At 27.6% G+C, this 26,951-nt stretch overlaps 2 protein-coding genes across 2 annotated transcripts; both read right to left on the reverse strand.

The window, feature by feature from the left end:
* Nucleotides 1-4,203: 4,203 nt before the first annotated feature.
* On the reverse strand, nucleotides 4,204-7,342 carry LOC127085069 (beta-galactosidase 7-like). The gene has a single exon (XM_051025634.1). It carries the CDS (start codon nucleotides 7,083-7,085, stop codon nucleotides 4,569-4,571), a length of 2,517 nt encoding a protein of 838 aa, XP_050881591.1. The 5' UTR covers nucleotides 7,086-7,342; the 3' UTR covers nucleotides 4,204-4,568.
* Nucleotides 7,343-17,348: 10,006 nt separating this feature from the next.
* LOC127079038 (beta-galactosidase 7-like) lies at nucleotides 17,349-19,974 on the reverse strand. Its single transcript, XM_051019452.1, has one exon. The coding sequence runs from the start codon at nucleotides 19,972-19,974 to the stop codon at nucleotides 17,458-17,460; it is 2,517 nt and encodes an 838-aa protein (XP_050875409.1). The 3' UTR covers nucleotides 17,349-17,457.
* Nucleotides 19,975-26,951: the final 6,977 nt, after the last annotated feature.

Here is a 26,951-nt window from a genome sequence, read left to right on the forward strand (position 1 = left end):
ATTATACATAAGTTACCCTACAACAATATAAATTATATTATATAACTATATTCAGGTTTCTTTTCAGACATGATTGGAGCGCTTCATTCTCTTGGACATTAAGAACACATTTACTCATAAGGAAAACCTACAAAAATTCTCAGACTTGAGTTAAGGCTACAAGAGTAAGATTTTAACTACCCATATTTGCTTATTCATATAGTCGTATATAAATTAAGTGTATTAAATTAAAATTAATCTAAACATTATAATAATAATTTATTCATTTATACATATGAATGAAATTGTAAAGGCCATGTTGTGGGAAAAATAGCTATTGAATTTGAAAATTTGATGATAAGTCAATAAAAAAATGACCATAGTTGCAATCACCTCTACAATAGTGAATGTGTTTAGAGGTAACTATATATTTAAATCTTATATATATTATATTCACTCAGAAGTATTACCATTTTCACTAATAAACTTAAATTTTTGATCCACCGCTCGATCAACTCAACTTCAACTATTCAGATTTACATCAATCTAGAAAATTCAGAATTCTAAAAAATTAGTGTACCCATTGATTATACTTTATTTGGTTACTAATATTTATTAATTGTCTTTTTATTCTGTATAAACTATACACTCCATCAAATACTTAGCTAGAAATAAAGGAGATTCCTATCATTGAGTTTTAAAATATGTCACCTCAAAAGATAATGACTCAAAATAGAACTACACTACAAAATGTAATGGCAATGACATGAGAGTCAGATATTAAGGTACACTATACATTTTAATTAAAAAATATTTTGAAAATACAATTATGTTATTTTACTTACCAAATTTTTTAAACTTTTAAATATAGGAAGTTTTCTTCACAATTTCAGTAACTATAAATGAAATTGACGATAGGTTTGGATGGCATTACATTGGATGTGAAAAATGTATGAAGAAACTTCACCAAGAATGCCATGAATTTAGGTGTCCTTCGTCTGAACCACCTTCCAAATAATCTAAATAAAGGTTAGACATTTGCAATCATAAACCATCTTATTAAAAAAATTATTATTAATATAAGGTAATGCCGAAATGTTAAAAGTTGAATGTATAAACTTTTTTTTTGAAAAATGTGCATTGTTTTTATTAAAAATTGATAAATAATTTTTTCATTGTTTTTCCAACACAAACTTTCCATTTTTAGACTACTTAACATGTGCCCTTAGGGCACAAGTTAATCACATGTTCAAGATAATATTGAAAGTGTTCCATGAAACCGCTAATGCGAGTTTTTATAAAAAAATTAATATATATCATAAATAAAATTTTATTTTATTTCAAAGACTTATTTTTACCATATGCACAACCTTCTTTACAACCAGCGCATCACGCAGGTCGTATACTAGTTTACTATCACTTATAAAACCAAAACTCATCGGTTTATGATTGGTGGGGAGCATACCATTTCGCTATATATAATTATATCATAAGAAAATATTTGACATATATTTGGTATCTCTTGGTGATTCTTGTAACATCCCATACTTTCCGCAAGATATTGTTCAGAATATACTATTAAAATGCGACTGCTTTTTTATTTCTAAAATGGAATACTTATAATGATAACTGAAATAAAATTCAAGAAAAAAAGGTAGACTTAATAAATTTGAGCAACAGTTGGAAAAATCTCTAACGGAAGAAAATCAAGTAAAATAGTGTACCATAACGACCAATAATTAAATAAAGTGTTAATTTGCAAAAATCATGTTTTTTCCCTTACGCACTTCGAGCAACACATTCAATCATAAATTTCACCTAGAGTATCTAAAATGTTAATTGTACGGGTCAAATTCCATATACACATTGAATCATGTTGACCATAACAAAATGTCATAAAATATCACAAAACACTTCATTAAGAAAAATATAATTAAATTTTTGTATATATATATATATATATATATATATATATATATATATATATATATATATATATATATATATATATATATATATATATGAAATACAATGAAACCAAAACCACTACTGAGACATTGACAACCCAGATATGTTAACTCATTTAAACGGGGAAGCGGTCATAAAGACTCCTGCCACAAAGGTATAAAAAAACGTTAATTTATCACAAAGGATATGTAAACCCGAATATGTCTACTATTTTTTTTAGGAATTTAACATATGAATTAATGACAATAAATAGAATAAACTTTTTTTTTTAAATCATTAAAGATAATCAATAAATTGATGGACTTGAATTACTTACCTATTTAATTATTGACAATTTTAATTTTGTTATAATTAAGAATTAATTGGATTTCCATTTCATATTTAGTGGTTTACCCTTGCATATAATATTCATTTATTATCATCACCCTTTCATTCATTGAGCCGATTAAAATAATAAACATAGGAAAATATATACGCTTCAGTCATAAGAAAGGTCATAGGAGAACTTTCTTAACATCGACCATATTCACTATATATCCATTCGTAGAAATGATTTTGTTAGACGAAGAGGTAATAATTTTTTATCTAAAATATTGTGTTTATTGTTCACAAAATATACTTTTATATTCAAAAAATTTAACATTATTACTTTTCGTTATAAGTTAATTGATTTTAATATTTTATTGCTATTTTTTTTCTTCAGGGAACTCCTTTACATGTAACGAAAGCCAAATAGCTTATACCACAATTTAGAGAAATGATACAAGAGAAAAATTTATATACCATAAAAAATATAAAAAATACTTCATGTAAATGAAACATACAAACCAATCAAAGGCTTAAAAATGCATGTTTTTTTGGGAACGACTTATGTCATAAATATTCAAGACTCATACTCCACAACTCCACACTATTATTTTGAATTTGTTACCATAGAAACAATTTTAGAACGAGTTGGAGATAACAATGTTCTTTCTGGTAGTATTATACATAAGTTACCCTATAACAATATAAATTGTATTATATAACTATATTCATGTTTCTTTTCAAACATAATTGGAGTGCTTCATTCTCTTGGACATTAAAAACACATTTACTCACAAGGAAAACCTACAAAAATTCTCAGACTTGAGTTAAGGCTATAAGAGTAAGATTTTAACTACTCATACTTGCTTATTCATATATTCGTATATAAATTAAATGTATTAAATTAAAATTAATCTAAACATTATAATCATAATTTATTCATTTTTTCATATGAACGAAATTGTAAAGGCCATGTTGTGGGAAAAAATAGCTATTGAATTTGAAAATTTGATGATAAGTCAACCAGAAAAGAATCACAGGTCGATGATACCATGTGAAGATGGACTCTATGCAAATCATGCCATGGAAATGACAAGCTTTTGGCTATGGCTTGGAGAAGAAGAAAGAAAGGCTAACATGCATGCAACGATGAGAAAAGTAGAACCAATGTATTGGTTAATCTTAATCAGTTACATGAGCATTGTTTTGCTTATATATGAAGTAATCTTCAACTAACTAACCAACTATAGTGTAACTAACTTAGAGTTAAGTTATTTATGTTATGGATGTTAGTTACATCATCATGTAGTTACATCGGCATGTGCATGCGTATGATTTACATTATCATCATCATTTCTATTATCATTAACAAAATCAATAATAAAAATTCAACTCATCATCCAATTTAATATCACTAGCTTCTATGTAACTCTTAATAGTCTTAACACATTCATATTCTCTGGCATTGAGTCATCGTCTTTGTATATCATATTAAACAACTTCCAAATTAAACGTGTTTTATTTTGTGCGTTTTTACGGTCATAGAACTCTTTTAATTTATTCAACATTTATGACCTTGATTTTACTTCTTATAATCTTCTTCCTATGGGATAAATATGTTCAAACAAGCTATTCATCTATTTGAATTATTATTAAATAGGTTTTATTTTATATATTATTAATTTAATTTTTTGGTTGATTTTAGTAATTTTTTCTAACTTTACATTATATTTTATTTGAAATATTTTAATGAATTTACTTACTTAATCTTAAAATTTTATTTTTCTTTCATAAATATTTTAAAATATTAGTGGAAGTGGGAGAAATTTTGTAGAATTAAGTTTATAATTGGAGTTATAGATTTTTATGACATCTAATTGCATAATTTAATTATGATTTTAAATCATGGAAGTGAATAAAAAAATGTGAGATAGAAATAAAAGAGAAAAGAGGAACTGCACTAAAGAATATAATTCTAAAGATCGTCACATAAAAAAATTATGACGTGGCATAGGAAAATATAAAAGATATAAGAGTGCACCTGAACATAATCAAAGCCCATCATCAAAGTCATCACATAGGAGTTGTACACTCCTAATTTGTTTTCTAAGATAATAATAGTTATTTATACTTTTTTTGTTTATTTGTCTAGTCTAAAGTAAGAAAATGAAACTATGATGACTAAGGTTGTAGCATAAGTAAAAAATTGAAATTTTAAAAATAAAAAGTGGAGCCCAACAGAAAAATATAACATAAAGAAATATATGTCACACATTATAGAATGTGCTAACATGGAGACAAATTATAATATAGAACTACACGTGCACCATTTGTACACGATTATCTTCAGGATTAGAGCCATCACATAGGAGTTGCACAGCTAGCTGGCCATTTATGCCACCTTTAGTTATTCCAAATATGGAACTTGTCACGTTAATTGAACATAATTGTTTTCCACCACATGCTTTTTCGACCACTGCCACACTATGGCGTGATTCCCATTCACCTACTTGAAATGATCCACAATTTCCTTGTGGATCTCCATAGCTCGCAAACTGGATTTCTGAAATAGTTTTTCCATCAGGGCATTTTAGTTCTAAGGTTTTTCCATAATCTGTTCTTGCACATATAAAATCAATTGCAACTGTTTGAACAGACACATTAAAAGGGCTTCCACCCATTTCCTCAAACAAAACCAACGTGTTACTTTTTGTGTCATTATTTAAGAATGACCTTGGCACATGGTAAAACCTCTGAGATGGTTCTCCACAGCCACTCAAACATTTATCAGCTCCATAATTTCCTCTATAATCACATTTAATATCACATCCATTTTTGTCAGCTACCATTGTAGGCCAATACCTTCCAATACTTTGACCATTAACCCATGCATGTCCTTTTGTAAGGCCTATGAAATCCAAGACTACAGAGTCTTTACCTTCAGGGGTCTTAAAAGTAGTCTTGTACCAAGTCAATGGTTTTCCTATAACAACATTGTTTATGTTCCATTGAACTCCATTTTTAATTTTAGAATCATAGAACCTTCTAGCCTCACCGTTTAATCCAACCTTGTATGACCAACTAGATTTTGATAAATCCATAGTATTACCTGAACTGGTTGCAATGAGTTTCACAGGACCCCCAACAATACCAGTTTCTTTCATATCAAAAGATGCACCATAATGCGCATGACCAACTGTACCACTTAGTAAACTTATAATGTTGGTACCTTGTTTTAACGAAACGATTTTTTCATATGTAAAACGAAGGTTATCATATGTTCCCCACTGTGGGCCAATATATTGTCCATTAACATAGGCATGAAGAACATGGCCTGATGTGTTCACTTGCAAAGTTGCATTACTCCAAGTGGATGTTTCATTGATGAAAACCTTGGTCATGTACCACAAATAATCACTAGCATCAACGGTAACACTCTTTTGCTCTAAAAGTTGAGACGCGTTAAATGTACCTATTGCTTGTAAGGTGTCTTCCACAGGGTCAGATGCCCATGTCCAGATGAGTGAGTTTCCTAATTCTTTAGATAGTTTCTTCACATAAACATTTGTTTGTGCATCAACCTTTGCAGTGTTGAAAACTTCCTTGTTGCAATCTTGGAGAATAGACACTGACCAAGAAGGCACATGGTACTTTCCATCTTGTTGTAGATCAACTTCAACATCCTTAGAATTATGTGAATTACTCAAAAAACAAAATTTTTCTCCAGTGGCATTATTTGCATATGTAGTCAAATATACTGAATCTCCATATTGCTTCTCTGTAACCGTTCCATTAGTGAGAACCTTCTCTCCTAACTTTATGGCGGCATGGAGTTTTTTAAGATGTCCCCATTTTGGTTGGTTCAAGTTACCATATTCATCAAGTGGTGCATCATAGTCATATGCTGTAATAATATATGGACCACCCGCAGTTCTTCCAAAATTTGTTCCTCCATGGTACATGTAGTAGTTTTGGAGGACACCACCGTTTTGAAAAAAACGTGCAACTGAAAATGCTACATCTTCAGCAGTTCTGTGTGGCTTCCTTTCACCCCATTTTTGGAACCAGCCAACCCAATTCTCTGTAAACATTTTGGGGCTTTTAGGATTGTTTGGCTTGAAATTATCACAATAATAACCATTGCATGTGTTGATAATAGGTGATGGAGCATTGTTTTGCTTGCACATGATCCATGGGACGCCGACATTTTGAGCTAAAGCCATCTGGGCACACCATTTAATGTATGCATTCCCATCTTCTCCATAATTAGTTATGACATCTCCATATTCATTCTCAATTTGAGCTAAAATAATTGGCCCCCCTTGTGGTGCAAACAATCCAGCTTCTTTGCACAAGGTCACAATCTTTGTTGTGAATATTTTCATTTCCTCCTTAAAAACTACATTGTCAGTCCTTAGTTGAATCCCTGGCAAGTTGTGTAACCACATTGGGAAACCTCCATAGTTCCATTCAGCACAAACATAAGGACCAATTCGAAGCACAACATAAAGACCTTCTTCATGAACATTTTTTAGAAACTTGATGAAGTCTAGATTTTCAGAAAAATCATATTGGCGGCGAATAGGTTCGTGAAGGTCCCAAAATATATATGTTTCGATGGCATCAAGACCACCATCTTTTGCTTTCTTAATAAGATCTGGCCACATTTGGGAAGTGCTGCGTGGGTAGTGGATTGCACCAGATATTATTATTCGTCGTTCTCCATTGATGATAATGGCATTTGTATCATATTCAACCGTTGTTGCAAATGAGAAAGCACACAACAAAAATGAACATACAATAAAAAAGAGCCCAATCCTGGGATTAAACATATTGTTTTGTTCTCCAAAAAAATATTATTGTGTATTGTTTAAAATCAACAGGTTTTTATAGGCACAATTTATTATTTTATTATCCTATTTTTAGTTTATTTGTAAGCCATGTATAAAATCTATCCAATTTGCTAAGATAGATATTTGGGTCTATAATTAACTTTCCTCCATAACTTAAATTGGTCTTTCGGTTATAAATTATGAATTGTCATTTTCTATTGTGAAAGTTTCTTTTGTAAAATATAAAATAACAGTTGGCTAAAAGATCTTATCTTCATTACATATTAGCTAGCCATCTTATGTTTGTACTCCTAAAAAAATCATATTAGCAACACACATCCAATTCCGATTATCATAAAAAAATACAAACAATTTTTTAATAGTTTTTTAACAATAACAATATTTTCTAAAAAACATAATTTTCAATTTCATAAAGTATTAAAATTTTCAAATAATATCTAGAATTAGAAATTAAAATTACAAAAATAAATTTAAGTAATTTAAAGAAGTTGTGATTTATTCACAAGATAACTTAGTATATTTGTATATAATTAAAAAATGGACTAATTATCCATAAAACTACTGAACAACTATTAATAATTATGAACATTGGTAAAGTTGTACAATATTAAAAAACTAAAATTATATATAACTTTTTTTTTCTCAATAAAAGCATTAAATTGTCATTATAAAAAAACAGTCATTACAAAAATCAATCCAATGGATCCAGGTATCAACCAAAACAAGACCTATTATATTCAAGGATGAATTGTATTCACATGGTTTTCTAACTCTCTATGCAATGTACATCTCGCTACAATATTTCGTATTATCTTATCTTTTAAATATGGGTTCTTATCTCTTTGTGAAAATATCTTCTCATTCCTACTTCTCCAAATCTCATAAACTGCTTCCGCTATAGCTATTTTCAAAATATGCCACTTCCAAACTTTTATCTTTGTTTCTTTTATCATCCACATTTTCTCTCTATTCCAAATATAAAGATTTCTTCTAATGCCCATCCACATTAGAATGTCTCTCCAAATATGGTTAAGAGCATCACAAGCAAAAAAGAGATGGATCATGGATTCACAATTCTCACAGAAATAACATTTACTAACATTTATAAAACCAAACCTCATTCGTCTATCTTTGATGGAGAGTTTACCATTCAACTTTATATAATTATATCATAAATTTTTTTTTGACGCATACTTGGTATCTCTTGGTGGTTCTTGTAACATCTCATACTTTCTCCAAGATATTATTTAGAATTTACTATTAAAATGGACTGTTTTTTTTATAAAATGGAATACTTATAATGAAAACTGAAATAAAATTCGGAAAAAAATGTAGATTTAATAAAATTGAGCAATGGTTCGACAAATTGCTAGCGAAAGAAAATCAGTATCCGCATTTCTAATCGAGTTCAAATGTTAACAATAAGTGAAGTAAAATAGTATAACACAACGACCAATTATTAAATAAAGTGCTAATTTGCAAAAATCTTATTTTTCTTCCATACGCCCTTCAAGCAACACATTCAATCATGCATTTTTTCTTGAGTACCTAAAATGTTAATTGTAAGGGTCAAATTCCATATGCACGTTGAATCATGTTCACCATAAGAAAATGTCATAAAATAGCACAAAACACTTCACCAAAAAAACTATAATTAAAAGTTTTTTTTGTATTATATATATATATATATATATATATATATATATATATATATATATATATATATATATATATATATATGTGTGTGTGTGTGTGTGTGTGTGTGTTATGAAATGCATGAACCCAAAATGACTAATGAGACATTAACCATCTATATATGTAAATCCATTTCAATGGCGGAAGCTGTCCTAAAGTCTCTTGCCACAAAACTCTAAGAAATGTTAATTTGTCACAAAAGCTTTTGACAGAAAGGCCTAAAAAGCGTCAAACTTTTTATCAAGACATAACAAGTGACTCTACTACAACATTCCACATAATGCATATTTCACTAGGATAACAAGTACATCTTTTATGAAATTGAAAAAGTATAGGCTGAGTATTTTTACGTGTAAGATATGAATTGAGTTAATAAATTTTTATAAAGCTGAAAGTTGAGAGATAAGACGGACAAAAGTGACACCGATTGAAGCAAACAATAGAGAAAATTATTGGAATGTACATGACTTTTTCAAGATAAGGAGAATGGTTCTATTTATTAGGTTTATTCAATTCTCACTTAGTCCAAACACCCCAATTTTTAGGAACCAAATTCACTAAGTCAACAATTTTTATTTTTTTCAATTACTAACCCACTAACTACCTATTGCGTATATTCTTAAGATCACACACATACTGCTATAAATAAATTTGGTACCATAATAAAGCACATGCTTATACACTAAGTGCACAAGTAAGCATTTTATATGGTAGTGGACAGTCAACAAGACCAAGGCAATGACCCTAACTAATATTTATATTACGTTACTAAATATTCTAATTTGTCGAGTACCGGTATGTATATTTACATTATAATATTCAAAACAAAATTCAATTTCTATTTATATCTATTAAAACCAATGCAACAAACACCTAACCTTAACTTCTTAAAAAATAATCCACATCATTCGATTAGATCATGTGTACAACTTTTACTAAACCACTAATCAAAATACCACTATTTGCCAACACCCCATATGATATTCTTTGACTCTTTCCATACTAAAATCCATTTTCTCCCTCTCTAATTTCTCCAAAACCAGGCTAGGAGTGGCAAAACTCAGAGAAATGGAGAGAAACTTATAATTTTGTACCTTAAAGAAAATGGTTTCAAGTACTTCTCAGTAGAATAAGAGAGTAATCAAAGTAATCACTACTCCTGTTGCAAATATCTCAGGAAGTCATTCTGTTCTTGCAAAGTTGATTTTGAATTTCTCTAATTACATTTCTCGATTTTGGATTAGTGTTGCATAATTAGTTATGTGTGTGGTTGTTATTGCAGGATTATATTTTGGATTTCTTCCATCACGATTAGATTTTCATCTTCCCACCGTTATGGAAAAATAGATTTTGGAATGTTTTCTTGCAAAATTCTATTCTGGATTTCTCCGACTGGATTGTTGTTCTTGCAGAATTCTACTTTAGATTTCTCCAATATTATGAAATGATTCAAAATCTTCAGAAAAGAACAATGTTAGGGAATAAACAAATTTGTTGCAACGTTTTCAATCCCTCTTCTTTCATTCCAAGTAGTTTCATCAAACAATATCAATAAAATGAGTTTAAAATCCATGTATGTTAATTTCATTTAGAAACTTCTTGCATTTGCTCTCTTAACCACAATTATTAAGATCTTCGGAAAAGGTGGTTTGAAATGGATTAAAACTGATTTATCGTTGTTAACCCTTCCTAATACTTTAATTCTTGGAATTCCATTGTTGAAAAATATGGATAATGATGAAGTTGTTGTTCTTTTAGCTTAGATTATTATCTTAAAGAGTATGCTTGTTTTCTTGTAGAGTTTGATTTGGTACAATTTGCTTTTTTTGTATAGGAATTTAATGTTGTCAAGAACATGCTATATGCACCTTCTTCACAAACTACATAGGTACAAGACAAATCAATTTTGGTTTTCCTTTCTTGCATAATTCTATTTTTATTTCACTAAATTTTTTAAAAAATATAACACATATTACATTTTTATGCCAAATATTAATAGTATCACAAATGGCCAAAGTAAAAAATTACCAGAATGAAATATTTACCTACCTACTAATAATATTATAATAATTTATTTTAAATATAACATAGGAAACAATCGATATGGAAATAATTGAAAGAGATCACTTTCTACCACATGTTATTCAAGTTAATAATTAACTAAATTTATTATTATTGGTAATCAAAATATTTAATGTTAAATTAGAAATAATAAACATAGATATTAAATGTCTTTTAGATTATTATGAATGTTTTTTATTATTATGAGAATTAAATTTAACACCTTTAATAGTTAAAGGCATATGAAATATGTATAATGTATTATATATATTAATCATTAATTCTAATATTAATAGCATTACAAGGGTATAAAAAAGTTACTAAGATAAATATTAAATAAAAACAAATTTTACTACAATTTTTTTTCATAAACAGTATTTATTAAAATTGATTTATCACCATTTAATTTGAATCAACAAAAATTAATTTTATTCTGTAATAAAAAATAAATTTTATCTGTCACTAATAATAGGGGATGGCCGACTACTTTGAAGACAAAAACATCACAAATCATTATAAAAAGTTATTGAAAACATTAATGTCATAAAATATAATGTCATCATTAAAAAAAACGAATGATAAAATATTTACAATAAATTATATTTAAAGTTGTTCTCAATTAAATTAAATAATGAATATAATAAATATTTAAATTTTATATTATTAACATTATTACTGAAAATTTAAAAACTCATTGAATTCTATTACATTATACTTTTGATTATCCATATGTAATTTAACTTAATTTTTAATTTTTATTAATAAATAATAAAATAACATCAAATTTACATCTATTTATTTCCTAACGATAATAGAAAGTTATCAATTTCATTTTTGAACTAAATTGAAATATTTATTACCAATAAAGATTTAATAAAAACTTTAATTGGAGTTATGATGAAACAATTACACTACACTTCATTTTAACCATTAATATTATCATTTTAATTTACTATATTATTTTTCAAAAAAAGTATAAATAAAATATTATTTATGAGCACAAAAATGTCATAAATAATTGTAAAAAATTATTGAAAAAATTGATGTCATAAAAGTTAATTTCATCATTAAAAAATGTGATAAAAACTAAATAATGAATATAATAAATGATTTAATTTTGTATTATTAATTTTTTTATTAAAAATTGAAAAATGAATGTGAATAATAAATAAATTATTTTACTTATAAACATTAAAAAAAATTTACATATAAGATTTTATCCTAAATATTAACAACACATAATAAAATGACTACTGGGACTTTAATATTTTAAAAAATGCTTGAAAAATGACTACGGGAACTCTTTTGCCAAGTCCTCCGGTACACAAAAATTAACTATCGGAACTCTTTGGCAAAGTCTTCCGGTATACAAAAAAAATATTAAAAAAAATTTGAAAAATAACTACCGGTACTCTTTTGTAAAGTCTCCCGGTATACAAAAAAATTATTATTATTTTAAAAAATAAATAAATAAATTAGTTAAAAATATATAAGGATAAAATTTGTAAGGGTGTAAGGATAAATGTAGGGGTATGAGGTAAAAATTTGCTGGCACAAAGGTCTAAAAAACTTTAATTTATCACAAAGGATATATAAACCCGAATATATCTACTTTTTTTGTAAGAATTTAACGCATGAATTAATGATAATAAATAAAATAAACTTTTTTTTAAATCATTAAAGATAATCAATAAATTGATGGACTTAAATTACTTACCTATTTAATTATTGACAATTTTAATTTTGTTATAGTTAAGAATTAATTGGATTTCAATTTCATATTTAGTGGTTAACCCTTGCATAGAATATTCCTTTATTATTATCACAATTTCATTCATTGAGCCGATTAAAATAATAAACATAGGAAAATGTATACGCTTCAGTCATAAGAAAAGTCATAGGAACGCATTGTTGTATATAAACAACAATCTCTTAACTTTTTTTAATACCACACCATAGCAACTATCTTAACATCGATCATAAATAATAATGATTGCTTACTCTGAGTCAGAGTCGTTTGATTGTGGAACGTTTTTCTTCAGGGAACTCCTTTACATGTAACAAAAGCCAAATAGCTTATACCACGATTTAGAGAAATGATAGAAGAGAGAAATTCATATACCATAACAAAATATAAAAAATACTTCATGTAAATGAAACATACAAACCAATCAAAGGCTTAAAAATGCATGTTTTTTGGGAACGACTTATGTCATAAATATTCAAGACTCATACTCCACAATTCCACACTATTATTTTGAATTTGTCACCATAGAAACAATTTTAGAAAGAGTTGGAGACAACAATGTTCTTTCTGGTAGTATTATACATAAGTTACCCTACAACAATATAAATTATATTATATAACTATATTCAGGTTTCTTTTCAGACATGATTGGAGCGCTTCATTCTCTTGGACATTAAGAACACATTTACTCATAAGGAAAACCTACAAAAATTCTCAGACTTGAGTTAAGGCTACAAGAGTAAGATTTTAACTACCCATATTTGCTTATTCATATAGTCGTATATAAATTAAGTGTATTAAATTAAAATTAATCTAAACATTATAATAATAATTTATTCATTTATACATATGAATGAAATTGTAAAGGCCATGTTGTGGGAAAAATAGCTATTGAATTTGAAAATTTGATGATAAGTCAATAAAAAAAATGACCATAGTTGCAATCACCTCTACAATAGTGAATGTGTTTAGAGGTAACTATATATTTAAATCTTATATATATTATATTCACTCAGAAGTATTACCATTTTCACTAATAAACTTAAATTTTTGATCCACCGCTCGATCAACTCAACTTCAACTATTCAGATTTACATCAATCTAGAAAATTCAGAATTCTAAAAAATTAGTGTACCCATTGATTATACTTTATTTGGTTACTAATATTTATTAATTGTCTTTTTATTCTGTATAAACTATACACTCCATCAAATACTTAGCTAGAAATAAAGGAGATTCCTATCATTGAGTTTTAAAATATGTCACCTCAAAAGATAATGACTCAAAATAGAACTACACTACAAAATGTAATGGCAATGACATGAGAGTCAGATATTAAGGTACACTATACATTTTAATTAAAAAATATTTTGTAAATACAATTATGTTATTTTACTTACCAATTTTTTAAACTTTTAAATATAGGAAGTTTTTAGACTACTTAACATGTGCCCTTAGGGCACAAGTTAATCACATGTTCAAGATAATATTGAAAGTGTTCCATGAAACCGCTAATGCGAGTTTTTATAAAAAAATTAATATATCATAAATAAAATTTTATTTTATTTCAAAGACTTATTTTTACCATATGCACAACCTTCTTTACAACCAGCGCATCACGCAGGTCGTATACTAGTTTACTATCACTTATAAAACCAAAACTCATCGGTTTATGATTGGTGGGGAGCATACCATTTCGCTATATATAATTATATCATAAGAAAATATTTGACATATATTTGGTATCTCTTGGTGATTCTTGTAACATCCCATACTTTCCGCAAGATATTGTTCAGAATATACTATTAAAATGCGACTGCTTTTTTATTTCTAAAATGGAATACTTATAATGATAACTGAAATAAAATTCAAGAAAAAAAGGTAGACTTAATAAATTTGAGCAACAGTTGGAAAAATCTCTAACGGAAGAAAATCAAGTAAAATAGTGTACCATAACGACCAATAATTAAATAAAGTGTTAATTTGCAAAAATCATGTTTTTTCCCTTACGCACTTCGAGCAACACATTCAATCATAAATTTCACCTAGAGTATCTAAAATGTTAATTGTACGGGTCAAATTCCATATACACATTGAATCATGTTGACCATAACAAAATGTCATAAAATATCACAAAACACTTCATTAAGAAAAATATAATTAAATTTTTTGTATATATATATATATATATATATATATATATATATATATATATATATATATATATATATATATGAAATACAATGAAACCAAAACCACTACTGAGACATTGACAACCCAGATATGTTAACTCATTTAAACGGGGAAGCGGTCATAAAGACTCCTGCCACAAAGGTATAAAAAAACGTTAATTTATCACAAAGGATATGTAAACCCGAATATGTCTACTATTTTTTTTAGGAATTTAACACATGAATTAATGACAATAAATAGAATAAACTTTTTTTTAAAATCATTAAAGATAATCAATAAATTGATGGACTTGAATTACTTACCTATTTAATTATTGACAATTTTAATTTTGTTATAATTAAGAATTAATTGGATTTCCATTTCATATTTAGTGGTTTACCCTTGCATATAATATTCATTTATTATCATCACCCTTTCATTCATTGAGCCGATTAAAATAATAAACATAGGAAAATATATACGCTTCAGTCATAAGAAAGGTCATAGGAGCGCATTGTCGTATATAAATAACAATCTCTTAACTTTTTAATACCACATCCTAACAACTTTCTTAACATCGACCATATTCACTATATATCCATTCGTAGAAATGATTTTGTTAGACGAATAGGTAATAATTTTTTATCTAAAATATTGTGTTTATTGTTCACAAAATATACTTTTATATTCAAAAAATTTAACATTATTACTTTTCGTTATAAGTTAATTGATTTTAATATTTTATTGCTATTTTTTTTCTTCAGGGAACTCCTTTACATGTAACGAAAGCCAAATAGCTTATACCACAATTTAGAGAAATGATACAAGAGAAAAATTTATATACCATAAAATATAAAAAATACTTCATGTAAATGAAACATACAAACCAATCAAAGGCTTAAAAATGCATGTTTTTTGGGAACGACTTATGTCATAAATATTCAAGACTCATACTCCACAACTCCACACTATTATTTTGAATTTGTTACCATAGAAACAATTTTAGAACGAGTTGGAGATAACAATGTTCTTTCTGGTAGTATTATACATAAGTTACCCTATAACAATATAAATTGTATTATATAACTATATTCATGTTTCTTTTCAAACATAATTGGAGTGCTTCATTCTCTTGGACATTAAAAACACATTTACTCACAAGGAAAACCTACAAAAATTCTCAGACTTGAGTTAAGGCTATAAGAGTAAGATTTTAACTACTCATACTTGCTTATTCATATATTCGTATATAAATTAAATGTATTAAATTAAAATTAATCTAAACATTATAATCATAATTTATTCATTTTTTCATATGAACGAAATTGTAAAGGCCATGTTGTGGGAAAAAATAGCTATTGAATTTGAAATTTGATGATAAGTCAACCAGAAAAGAATCACAGGTCGATGATACCATGTGAAGATGGACTCTATGCAAATCATGCCATGGAAATGACAAGCTTTTGGCTATGGCTTGGAGAAGAAGAAAGAAAGGCTAACATGCATGCAACGATGAGAAAAGTAGAACCAATGTATTGGTTAATCTTAATCAGTTACATGAGCATTGTTTTGCTTATATATGAAGTAATCTTCAACTAACTAACCAACTATAGTGTAACTAACTTAGAGTTAAGTTATTTATGTTATGGATGTTAGTTACATCATCATGTAGTTACATCGGCATGTGCATGCGTATGATTTACATTATCATCATCATTTCTATTATCATTAACAAAATCAATAATAAAAATTCAACTCATCATCCAATTTAATATCACTAGCTTCTATGTAACTCTTAATAGTCTTAACACATTCATATTCTCTGGCATTGAGTCATCGTCTTTGTATATCATATTAAACAACTTCCAAATTAAACGTGTTTTATTTTGTGCGTTTTTACGGTCATAGAACTCTTTTAATTTATTCAACATTTATGACCTTGATTTTACTTCTTATAATCTTCTTCCTATGGGATAAATATGTTCAAACAAGCTATTCATCTATTTGAATTATTATTAAATAGGTTTTATTTATATATTATTAATTTAATTTTTTGGTTGATTTTAGTAATTTTTTCTAACTTTACATTATATTTTATTTGAAATATTTTAATGAATTTACTTACTTAATCTTAAAATTTTATTTTTCTTTCATAAATATTTTAAAATATTAGTGGAAGTGGGAGAAATTTTGTAGAATTAAGTTTATAATTGGAGTTATAGATTTTTATGACATCTAATTGCATAATTTAATTATGATTTTAAATCATGAAGTGAATAAAAAAATGTGAGATAGAAATAAAAGAGAAAAGAGGAACTGCACTAAAGAATATAATTCTAAAGATCGTCACATAAAAAAATTATGACGTGGCATAGGAAAATATAAAAGATATAAGAGTGCACCTGAACATAATCAAAGCCCATCATCAAAGTCATCACATAGGATTTGTACACTCCTAATTTGTTTTCTAAGATAATAATAGTTATTTATACTTTTTTTGTTTATTTGTCTAGTCTAAAGTAAGAAAATGAAACTATGATGACTAAGGTTGTAGCATAAGTAAAAAATTGAAATTTTAAAAATAAAAAGTGGAGCCCAACAGAAAAATATAACATAAAGAAATATATGTCACACATTATAGAATGTGCTAACATGGAGACAAATTATAATATAGAACTACACGTGCACCATTTGTACACGATTATCTTCAGGATTAGAGCCATCACATAGGAGTTGCACAGCTAGCTGGCCATTTATGCCACCTTTAGTTATTCCAAATATGGAACTTGTCACGTTAATTGAACATAATTGTTTTCCACCACATGCTTTTTCGACCACTGCCACACTATGGCGTGATTCCCATTCACCTACTTGAAATGATCCACAATTTCCTTGTGGATCTCCATAGCTCGCAAACTGGATTTCTGAAATAGTTTTTCCATCAGGGCATTTTAGTTCTAAGGTTTTTCCATAATCTGTTCTTGCACATATAAAATCAATTGCAACTGTTTGAACAGACACATTAAAAGGGCTTCCACCCATTTCCTCAAACAAAACCAACGTGTTACTTTTTGTGTCATTATTTAAGAATGACCTTGGCACATGGTAAAACCTCTGAGATGGTTCTCCACAGCCACTCAAACATTTATCAGCTCCATAATTTCCTCTATAATCACATTTAATATCACATCCATTTTTGTCAGCTACCATTGTAGGCCAATACCTTCCAATACTTTGACCATTAACCCATGCATGTCCTTTTGTAAGGCCTATGAAATCCAAGACTACAGAGTCTTTACCTTCAGGGGTCTTAAAAGTAGTCTTGTACCAAGTCAATGGTTTTCCTATAACAACATTGTTTATGTTCCATTGAACTCCATTTTTAATTTTAGAATCATAGAACCTTCTAGCCTCACCGTTTAATCCAACCTTGTATGACCAACTAGATTTTGATAAATCCATAGTATTACCTGAACTGGTTGCAATGAGTTTCACAGGACCCCCAACAATACCAGTTTCTTTCATATCAAAAGATGCACCATAATGCGCATGACCAACTGTACCACTTAGTAAACTTATAATGTTGGTACCTTGTTTTAACGAAACGATTTTTTCATATGTAAAACGAAGGTTATCATATGTTCCCCACTGTGGGCCAATATATTGTCCATTAACATAGGCATGAAGAACATGGCCTGATGTGTTCACTTGCAAAGTTGCATTACTCCAAGTGGATGTTTCATTGATGAAAACCTTGGTCATGTACCACAAATAATCACTAGCATCAACGGTAACACTCTTTTGCTCTAAAAGTTGAGACGCGTTAAATGTACCTATTGCTTGTAAGGTGTCTTCCACAGGGTCAGATGCCCATGTCCAGATGAGTGAGTTTCCTAATTCTTTAGATAGTTTCTTCACATAAACATTTGTTTGTGCATCAACCTTTGCAGTGTTGAAAACTTCCTTGTTGCAATCTTGGAGAATAGACACTGACCAAGAAGGCACATGGTACTTTCCATCTTGTTGTAGATCAACTTCAACATCCTTAGAATTATGTGAATTACTCAAAAAACAAAATTTTTCTCCAGTGGCATTATTTGCATATGTAGTCAAATATACTGAATCTCCATATTGCTTCTCTGTAACCGTTCCATTAGTGAGAACCTTCTCTCCTAACTTTATGGCGGCATGGAGTTTTTTAAGATGTCCCCATTTTGGTTGGTTCAAGTTACCATATTCATCAAGTGGTGCATCATAGTCATATGCTGTAATAATATATGGACCACCCGCAGTTCTTCCAAAATTTGTTCCTCCATGGTACATGTAGTAGTTTTGGAGGACACCACCGTTTTGAAAAAAACGTGCAACTGAAAATGCTACATCTTCAGCAGTTCTGTGTGGCTTCCTTTCACCCCATTTTTGGAACCAGCCAACCCAATTCTCTGTAAACATTTTGGGGCTTTTAGGATTGTTTGGCTTGAAATTATCACAATAATAACCATTGCATGTGTTGATAATAGGTGATGGAGCATTGTTTTGCTTGCACATGATCCATGGGACGCCGACATTTTGAGCTAAAGCCATCTGGGCACACCATTTAATGTATGCATTCCCATCTTCTCCATAATTAGTTATGACATCTCCATATTCATTCTCAATTTGAGCTAAAATAATTGGCCCCCCTTGTGGTGCAAACAATCCAGCTTCTTTGCACAAGGTCACAATCTTTGTTGTGAATATTTTCATTTCCTCCTTAAAAACTACATTGTCAGTCCTTAGTTGAATCCCTGGCAAGTTGTGTAACCACATTGGGAAACCTCCATAGTTCCATTCAGCACAAACATAAGGACCAATTCGAAGCACAACATAAAGACCTTCTTCATGAACATTTTTTAGAAACTTGATGAAGTCTAGATTTTCAGAAAAATCATATTGGCGGCGAATAGGTTCGTGAAGGTCCCAAAATATATATGTTTCGATGGCATCAAGACCACCATCTTTTGCTTTCTTAATAAGATCTGGCCACATTTGGGAAGTGCTGCGTGGGTAGTGGATTGCACCAGATATTATTATTCGTCGTTCTCCATTGATGATAATGGCATTTGTATCATATTCAACCGTTGTTGCAAATGAGAAAGCACACAACAAAAATGAACATACAATAAAAAAGAGCCCAATCCTGGGATTAAACATATTGTTTTGTTCTCCAAAAAAATATTATTGTGTATTGTTTAAAATCAACAGGTTTTTATAGGCACAATTTATTATTTTATTATCCTATTTTTAGTTTATTTGTAAGCCATGTATAAAAATCTATCCAATTTGCTAAGATAGATATTTGGGTCTATAATTAACTTTCCTCCATAACTTAAATTGGTCTTTCGGTTATAAATTATGAATTGTCATTTTCTATTGTGAAAGTTTCTTTTGTAAAATATAAAATAACAGTTGGCTAAAAGATCTTATCTTCATTACATATTAGCTAGCCATCTTATGTTTGTACTCCTAAAAAAATCATATTAGCAACACACATCCAATTCCGATTATCATAAAAAAATACAAACAATTTTTTAATAGTTTTTTAACAATAACAATATTTTCTAAAAAACATAATTTTCAATTTCATAAAGTATTAAAATTTTCAAATAATATCTAGAATTAGAAATTAAAATTACAAAAATAAATTTAAGTAATTTAAAGAAGTTGTGATTTATTCACAAGATAACTTAGTATATTTGTATATAATTAAAAAATGGACTAATTATCCATAAACTACTGAACAACTATTAATAATTATGAACATTGGTAAAGTTGTACAATATTAAAAAACTAAAATTATATATAACTTTTTTTTTCTCAATAAAAGCATTAAATTGTCATTATAAAAAAACAGTCATTACAAAAATCAATCCAATGGATCCAGGTATCAACCAAAACAAGACCTATTATATTCAAGGATGAATTGTATTCACATGGTTTTCTAACTCTCTATGCAATGTACATCTCGCTACAATATTTCGTATTATCTTATCTTTTAAATATGGGTTCTTATCTCTTTGTGAAAATATCTTCTCATTCCTACTTCTCCAAATCTCATAAACTGCTTCCGCTATAGCTATTTTCAAAATATGCCACTTCCAAACTTTTATCTTTGTTTCTTTTATCATCCACATTTTCTCTCTATTCCAAATATAAAGATTTCTTCTAATGCCCATCCACATTAGAATGTCTCTCCAAATATGGTTAAGAGCATCACAAGCAAAAAAGAGATGGATCATGGATTCACAATTCTCACAGAAATAACATTTACTAACATTTATAAAACCAAACCTCATTCGTCTATCTTTGATGGAGAGTTTACCATTCAACTTTATATAATTATATCATAAATTTTTTTTTGACGCATACTTGGTATCTCTTGGTGGTTCTTGTAACATCTCATACTTTCTCCAAGATATTATTTAGAATTTACTATTAAAATGGACTGTTTTTTTATAAAATGGAATACTTATAATGAAAACTGAAATAAAATTCGGAAAAAAATGTAGATTTAATAAAATTGACAATGGTTCGACAAATTGCTAGCGAAAGAAAATCAGTATCCGCATTTCTAATCGAGTTCAAATGTTAACAATAAGTGAAGTAAAATAGTATAACACAACGACCAATTATTAAATAAAGTGCTAATTTGCAAAAATCTTATTTTTCTTCCATACGCCCTTCAAGCAACACATTCAATCATGCATTTTTTCTTGAGTACCTAAAATGTTAATTGTAAGGGTCAAATTCCATATGCACGTTGAATCATGTTCACCATAAGAAAATGTCATAAAATAGCACAAAACACTTCACCAAAAAAACTATAATTAAAAGTTTTTTTTGTATTATATATATATATATATATATATATCTATATATATATATATATATATATATATATATATATATATATATATATATATATGTATATATGTGTGTGTGTGTGTGTGTGTTATGAAATGCATGAACCCAAAATGACTAATGAGACATTAACCATCTATATATGTAAATCCATTTCAATGGCGGAAGCTGTCCTAAAGTCTCTTGCCACAAAACTCTAAGAAATGTTAATTTGTCACAAAAGCTTTTGACAGAAAGGCCTAAAAAGCGTCAAACTTTTTATCAAGACATAACAAGTGACTCTACTACAACATTCCACATAATGCATATTTCACTAGGATAACAAGTACATCTTTTATGAAATTGAAAAAGTATAGGCTGAGTATTTTTACGTGTAAGATATAATTGAGTTAATAAATTTTTATAAAGCTGAAAGTTGAGAGATAAGACGGACAAAAGTGACACCGATTGAAGCAAACAATAGAGAAAATTATTGGAATGTACATGACTTTTTCAAGATAAGGAGAATGGTTCTATTTATTAGGTTTATTCAATTCTCACTTAGTCCAAACACCCCAATTTTTAGGAACCAAATTCACTAAGTCAACAATTTTTATTTTTTTCAATTACTAACCCACTAACTACCTATTGCGTATATTCTTAAGATCACACACATACTGCTATAAATAAATTTGGTACCATAATAAAGCACATGCTTATACACTAAGTGCACAAGTAAGCATTTATATGGTAGTGGACAGTCAACAAGACCAAGGCAATGACCCTAACTAATATTTATATTACGTTACTAATATTCTAATTTGTCGAGTACCGGTATGTATATTTACATTATAATATTCAAAACAAAATTCAATTTCTATTTATATCTATTAAAACCAATGCAACAAACACCTAACCTTAACTTAACTTTAAAAAATAATCCACATCATTCGATTAGATCATGTGTACAACTTTTACTAACCACTAATCAAAATACCACTATTTGCCAACACCCCATATGATTCTTTGACTCTTTCCATACTAAAATCCATTTTCTCCCTCTCTAATTTCTCCAAAACCAGGCTAGGAGTGGCAAAACTCAGAGAAATGGAGAGAAACTTATAATTTTGTACCTTAAAGAAAATGGTTTCAAGTACTTCTCAGTAGAATAAGAGAGTAATCAAAGTAATCACTACTCCTGTTGCAAATATCTCAGGAAGTCATTCTGTTCTTGCAAAGTTGATTTTGAATTTCTCTAATTACATTTCTCGATTTTGGATTAGTGTTGCATAATTAGTTATGTGTGTGGTTGTTATTGCAGGATTATATTTTGGATTTCTTCCATCACGATTAGATTTTCATCTTCCCACCGTTATGGAAAAATAGATTTTGGAATGTTTTCTTGCAAAATTCTATTCTGGATTTCTCCGACTGGATTGTTGTTCTTGCAGAATTCTACTTTAGATTTCTCCAATATTATGAAATGATTCAAAATCTTCAGAAAAGAACAATGTTAGGGAATAAACAAATTTGTTGCAACGTTTTCAATCCCTCTTCTTTCATTCCAAGTAGTTTCATCAAACAATATCAATAAAATGAGTTTAAAATCCATGTATGTTAATTTCATTTAGAAACTTCTTGCATTTGCTCTCTTAACCACATTATTAAGATCTTCGGAAAAGGTGGTTTGAAATGGATTAAAACTGATTTATCGTTGTTAACCCTTCCTAATACTTTAATTCTTGGAATTCCATTGTTGAAAAATATGGATAATGATGAAGTTGTTGTTCTTTTAGCTTAGATTATTATCTTAAAGAGTATGCTTGTTTTCTTGTAGAGTTTGATTTGGTACAATTTGCTTTTTTTTGTATAGGAATTTAATGTTGTCAAGAACATGCTATATGCACCTTCTTCACAAACTACATAGGTACAAGACAAATCAATTTGGTTTTCCTTTCTTGCATAATTCTATTTTATTTCACTAAATTTTTTAAAAAAATATACACATATTACATTTTTATGCCAAATATTAATAGTATCACAAATGGCCAAAGTAAAAAATTACCAGAATGAAATATTTACCTACCTACTAATAATATTATAATAATTTATTTTAAATATAACATAGGAAACAATCGATATGGAAATAATTGAAAGAGATCACTTTCTACCACATGTTATTCAAGTTAATAATTAACTAAATTTATTATTATTGGTAATCAAAATATTTAATGTTAAATTAGAAATAATAAACATAGATATTAATGTCTTTTAGATTATTATGAATGTTTTTTATTATTATGAGAATTAAATTTAACACCTTTAATAGTTAAAGGCATGAAATATGTATAATGTATTATTATATTAATCATTAATTCTAATATTAATAGCATTACAAGGGTATAAAAAAGTTACTAAGATAAATATTAAATAAAAACAAATTTTACTACAATTTTTTTTCATAAACAGTATTTATTAAATTGATTTATCACCATTTAATTTGAATCAACAACAAATTAATTTTATTCTGTAATAAAAAATAAATTTTATCTGTCACTAATAATAGGGGATGGCCGACTACTTTGAAGACAAAAACATCACAAATCATTATAAAAAGTTATTGAAAACATTAATGTCATAAAATATAATGTCATCATTAAAAAAAAAACGAATGAAAAATATTTACAATAAATTATATTTAGTTGTTCTCAATTAAATTAAATAATGAATATAATATATTTAAATTTTATATTATTAACATTATTACTGAAAATTTAAAAACTCATTGAATTCTATTACATTATACTTTTGATTATCCATATGTAATTTAACTAATTTTTAATTTTTATTAATATAATAAAATAACATCAAATTTACATCTATTTATTTCCTAACGATAATAGAAAGTTATCAATTTCATTTTTGAACTAAATTGAAATATTTATTACCAATAAAGATTTAATAAAAACTTTAATTGGAGTTATGATGAAACAATTACACTACACTTCATTTTACCCATTAATATTATCATTTAATTTACTATATTATTTTTCAAAAAAAGTATAAATAAAATATTATTTATGAGCACAAAAATGTCATAAATAATTGTAAAAATTATTGAAAAATTGATGTCATAAAAGTTAATTTCATCATTAAAAAATGTGATAAAAACTAAATAATGAATATAATAATGATTTATTTTGTATTATATTTTTTTATTAAAAATGAAAAATGAATGTGAATAATAAATAAATTATTTTACTTATAAACATTAAAAAAATTTACATATAGATTTTATCCTAATATTAACAACACATAATAAAATGACTACTGGGACTTTATATTTGAAAAAAATGCTTGAAAATGACTACGGGAACTCTTTTGCCAAGTCCTCCGGTACCACAAATAACTATCGGAACTCTTTGGCAAAGTCTTCCGGTATACAAAAAAATATTAAAAAAATTTGAAAAATAACTACCGGTACTCTTTTGTAAAGTCTCCCGGTATAAAAAAAAATTATTATTATTTTAAAAAATAAATAAATAAATTAGTTAAAAATATATAAGGATAAAATTTGTAAGGGTGTAAGGATAAATGTAGGGGTATGAGGTAAAAATTTGCTGGCACAAAGGTCTAAAAAACTTTAATTTATCACAAAGGATATATAAACCCGAATATATCTACTTTTTGTAAGAATTTAACGCATGAATTAATGATAATAAATAAATAAACTTTTTTTTTAATCATTAAGATAATCAATAATTGATGGACTTAAATTACTTACCTATTTAATTATTGACAATTTTAATTTGTTATAGTTAAGAATTAATTGGATTTCAATTTCATATTTAGTGTTAACCCTTGCATAGAATATTCTTTTATTATCACAATTTCATTCATTGAGCCGATTAAAATAATAAACATAGGAAAATGTATACGCTTCAGTCATAAGAAAAGTCATAGGAACGCATTGTTGTATATAAACAACAATCTCTTAACTTTTTTAATACCACACCCATAGCAACTATCTTAACATCGATCATAAATAATAGATTGCTTACTCTGATCAGAGTCGTTTGATTGTGGAACGTTTATAATGTCGCAATAAAAAGAACAAACATTAGTAGAAATAATTTGTTAGATGAAAAGGTAATAACTTGTTATTTAAAATATTGTGTTTATTGTTAGCAAAATATACTTTTATATTCAAATATTTAACATTATTATTTTTTCTTTATAAATAATTGATTCTAATATTTTATATGCTATATATTTTTTTTCTTCAGGAACTCCTTTACTGTAACAAAAGCCAATAGCTTATACCACGACATTTAGAGAAATGATAGAAGAGAGAAATTCATATACCATAACAAAAATAAAAAATACTTCATGTAAATGAAACATACAAACCAATCAAAGCTTAAAAATGCATGTTTTTTGGGAACGACTTATGTCATAATATTCAAGACTCATACTCCACAATTCACACTATTATTTGAAATTGTCACCATAGAAACAATTTAGAAAGAGTGAGACAACAATGTTCTTTCTGGTAGTATTTACATAAGTTACCCTACAACAATATAAATTATATTATATAACGATATTCAGTGTTCTTTTCAGACATATTGAGCGCTTCATTCTCTTGGACATTAAGAACCATTTACTCATAAGGAAAACCTACAAAATTCTCAGACTTGAGTTAAGGCTACAAGAGTAAGATTTTAACTACCCATATTTGCTTTCATATAGTCGTATATAAATTAAGTGTATAAATTAAATTAATCTAACATTATAATAATAATTTATTCATTTATACATATGAATGAAATTGTAAAGGCCATGTTGTGGGAAAAATACTATTGAATTTGAAAATTTGATGATAGTCAATAAAAAAAATGACCATAGTTGCAATCACCTCTACAATAGTGAATGTGTTTAGAGGTAACTATATATTTAATCTTATATATATTATATTCATCAGAAGTATTACCATTTTCACTAATAAACTTAATTTTTGATCCACCGCTCGATCAACTCAACTTCAACTATTCAATTTACATCAATCTAGAATTCAGAATTCTAAAAAATTAGTGTACCCATTGATTATACTTTATTTGGTTACTAATATTTATTAATTTTCTTTTTTATTCTGTATAAACTATACACTCCATCAAATACTTAGCTAGAAATAAAGAGATTCCTATCATTGAGTTTTAAATATGTCACCTCAAAAGATAAATGACTCAAAATAGAACTACACTAACAAAATGTAATGGCAATGACATGAG

Source organism: Lathyrus oleraceus, chromosome 5 (genome assembly GCF_024323335.1).
Source record: "Lathyrus oleraceus cultivar Zhongwan6 chromosome 5, CAAS_Psat_ZW6_1.0, whole genome shotgun sequence".
NCBI lineage: Eukaryota > Viridiplantae > Streptophyta > Magnoliopsida > Fabales > Fabaceae > Lathyrus > Lathyrus oleraceus.

What these genes read in the sequence shown, in the direction of transcription:
- LOC127085069 (XM_051025634.1), bottom strand. Translation starts at nt 7,085, where the DNA reads ATGTTTAATCCCAGGATTGGGCTCTTTTTTATTGTATGTTCATTTTTG.
- LOC127079038 (XM_051019452.1), bottom strand. Translation starts at nt 19,974, where the DNA reads ATGTTTAATCCCAGGATTGGGCTCTTTTTTATTGTATGTTCATTTTTG.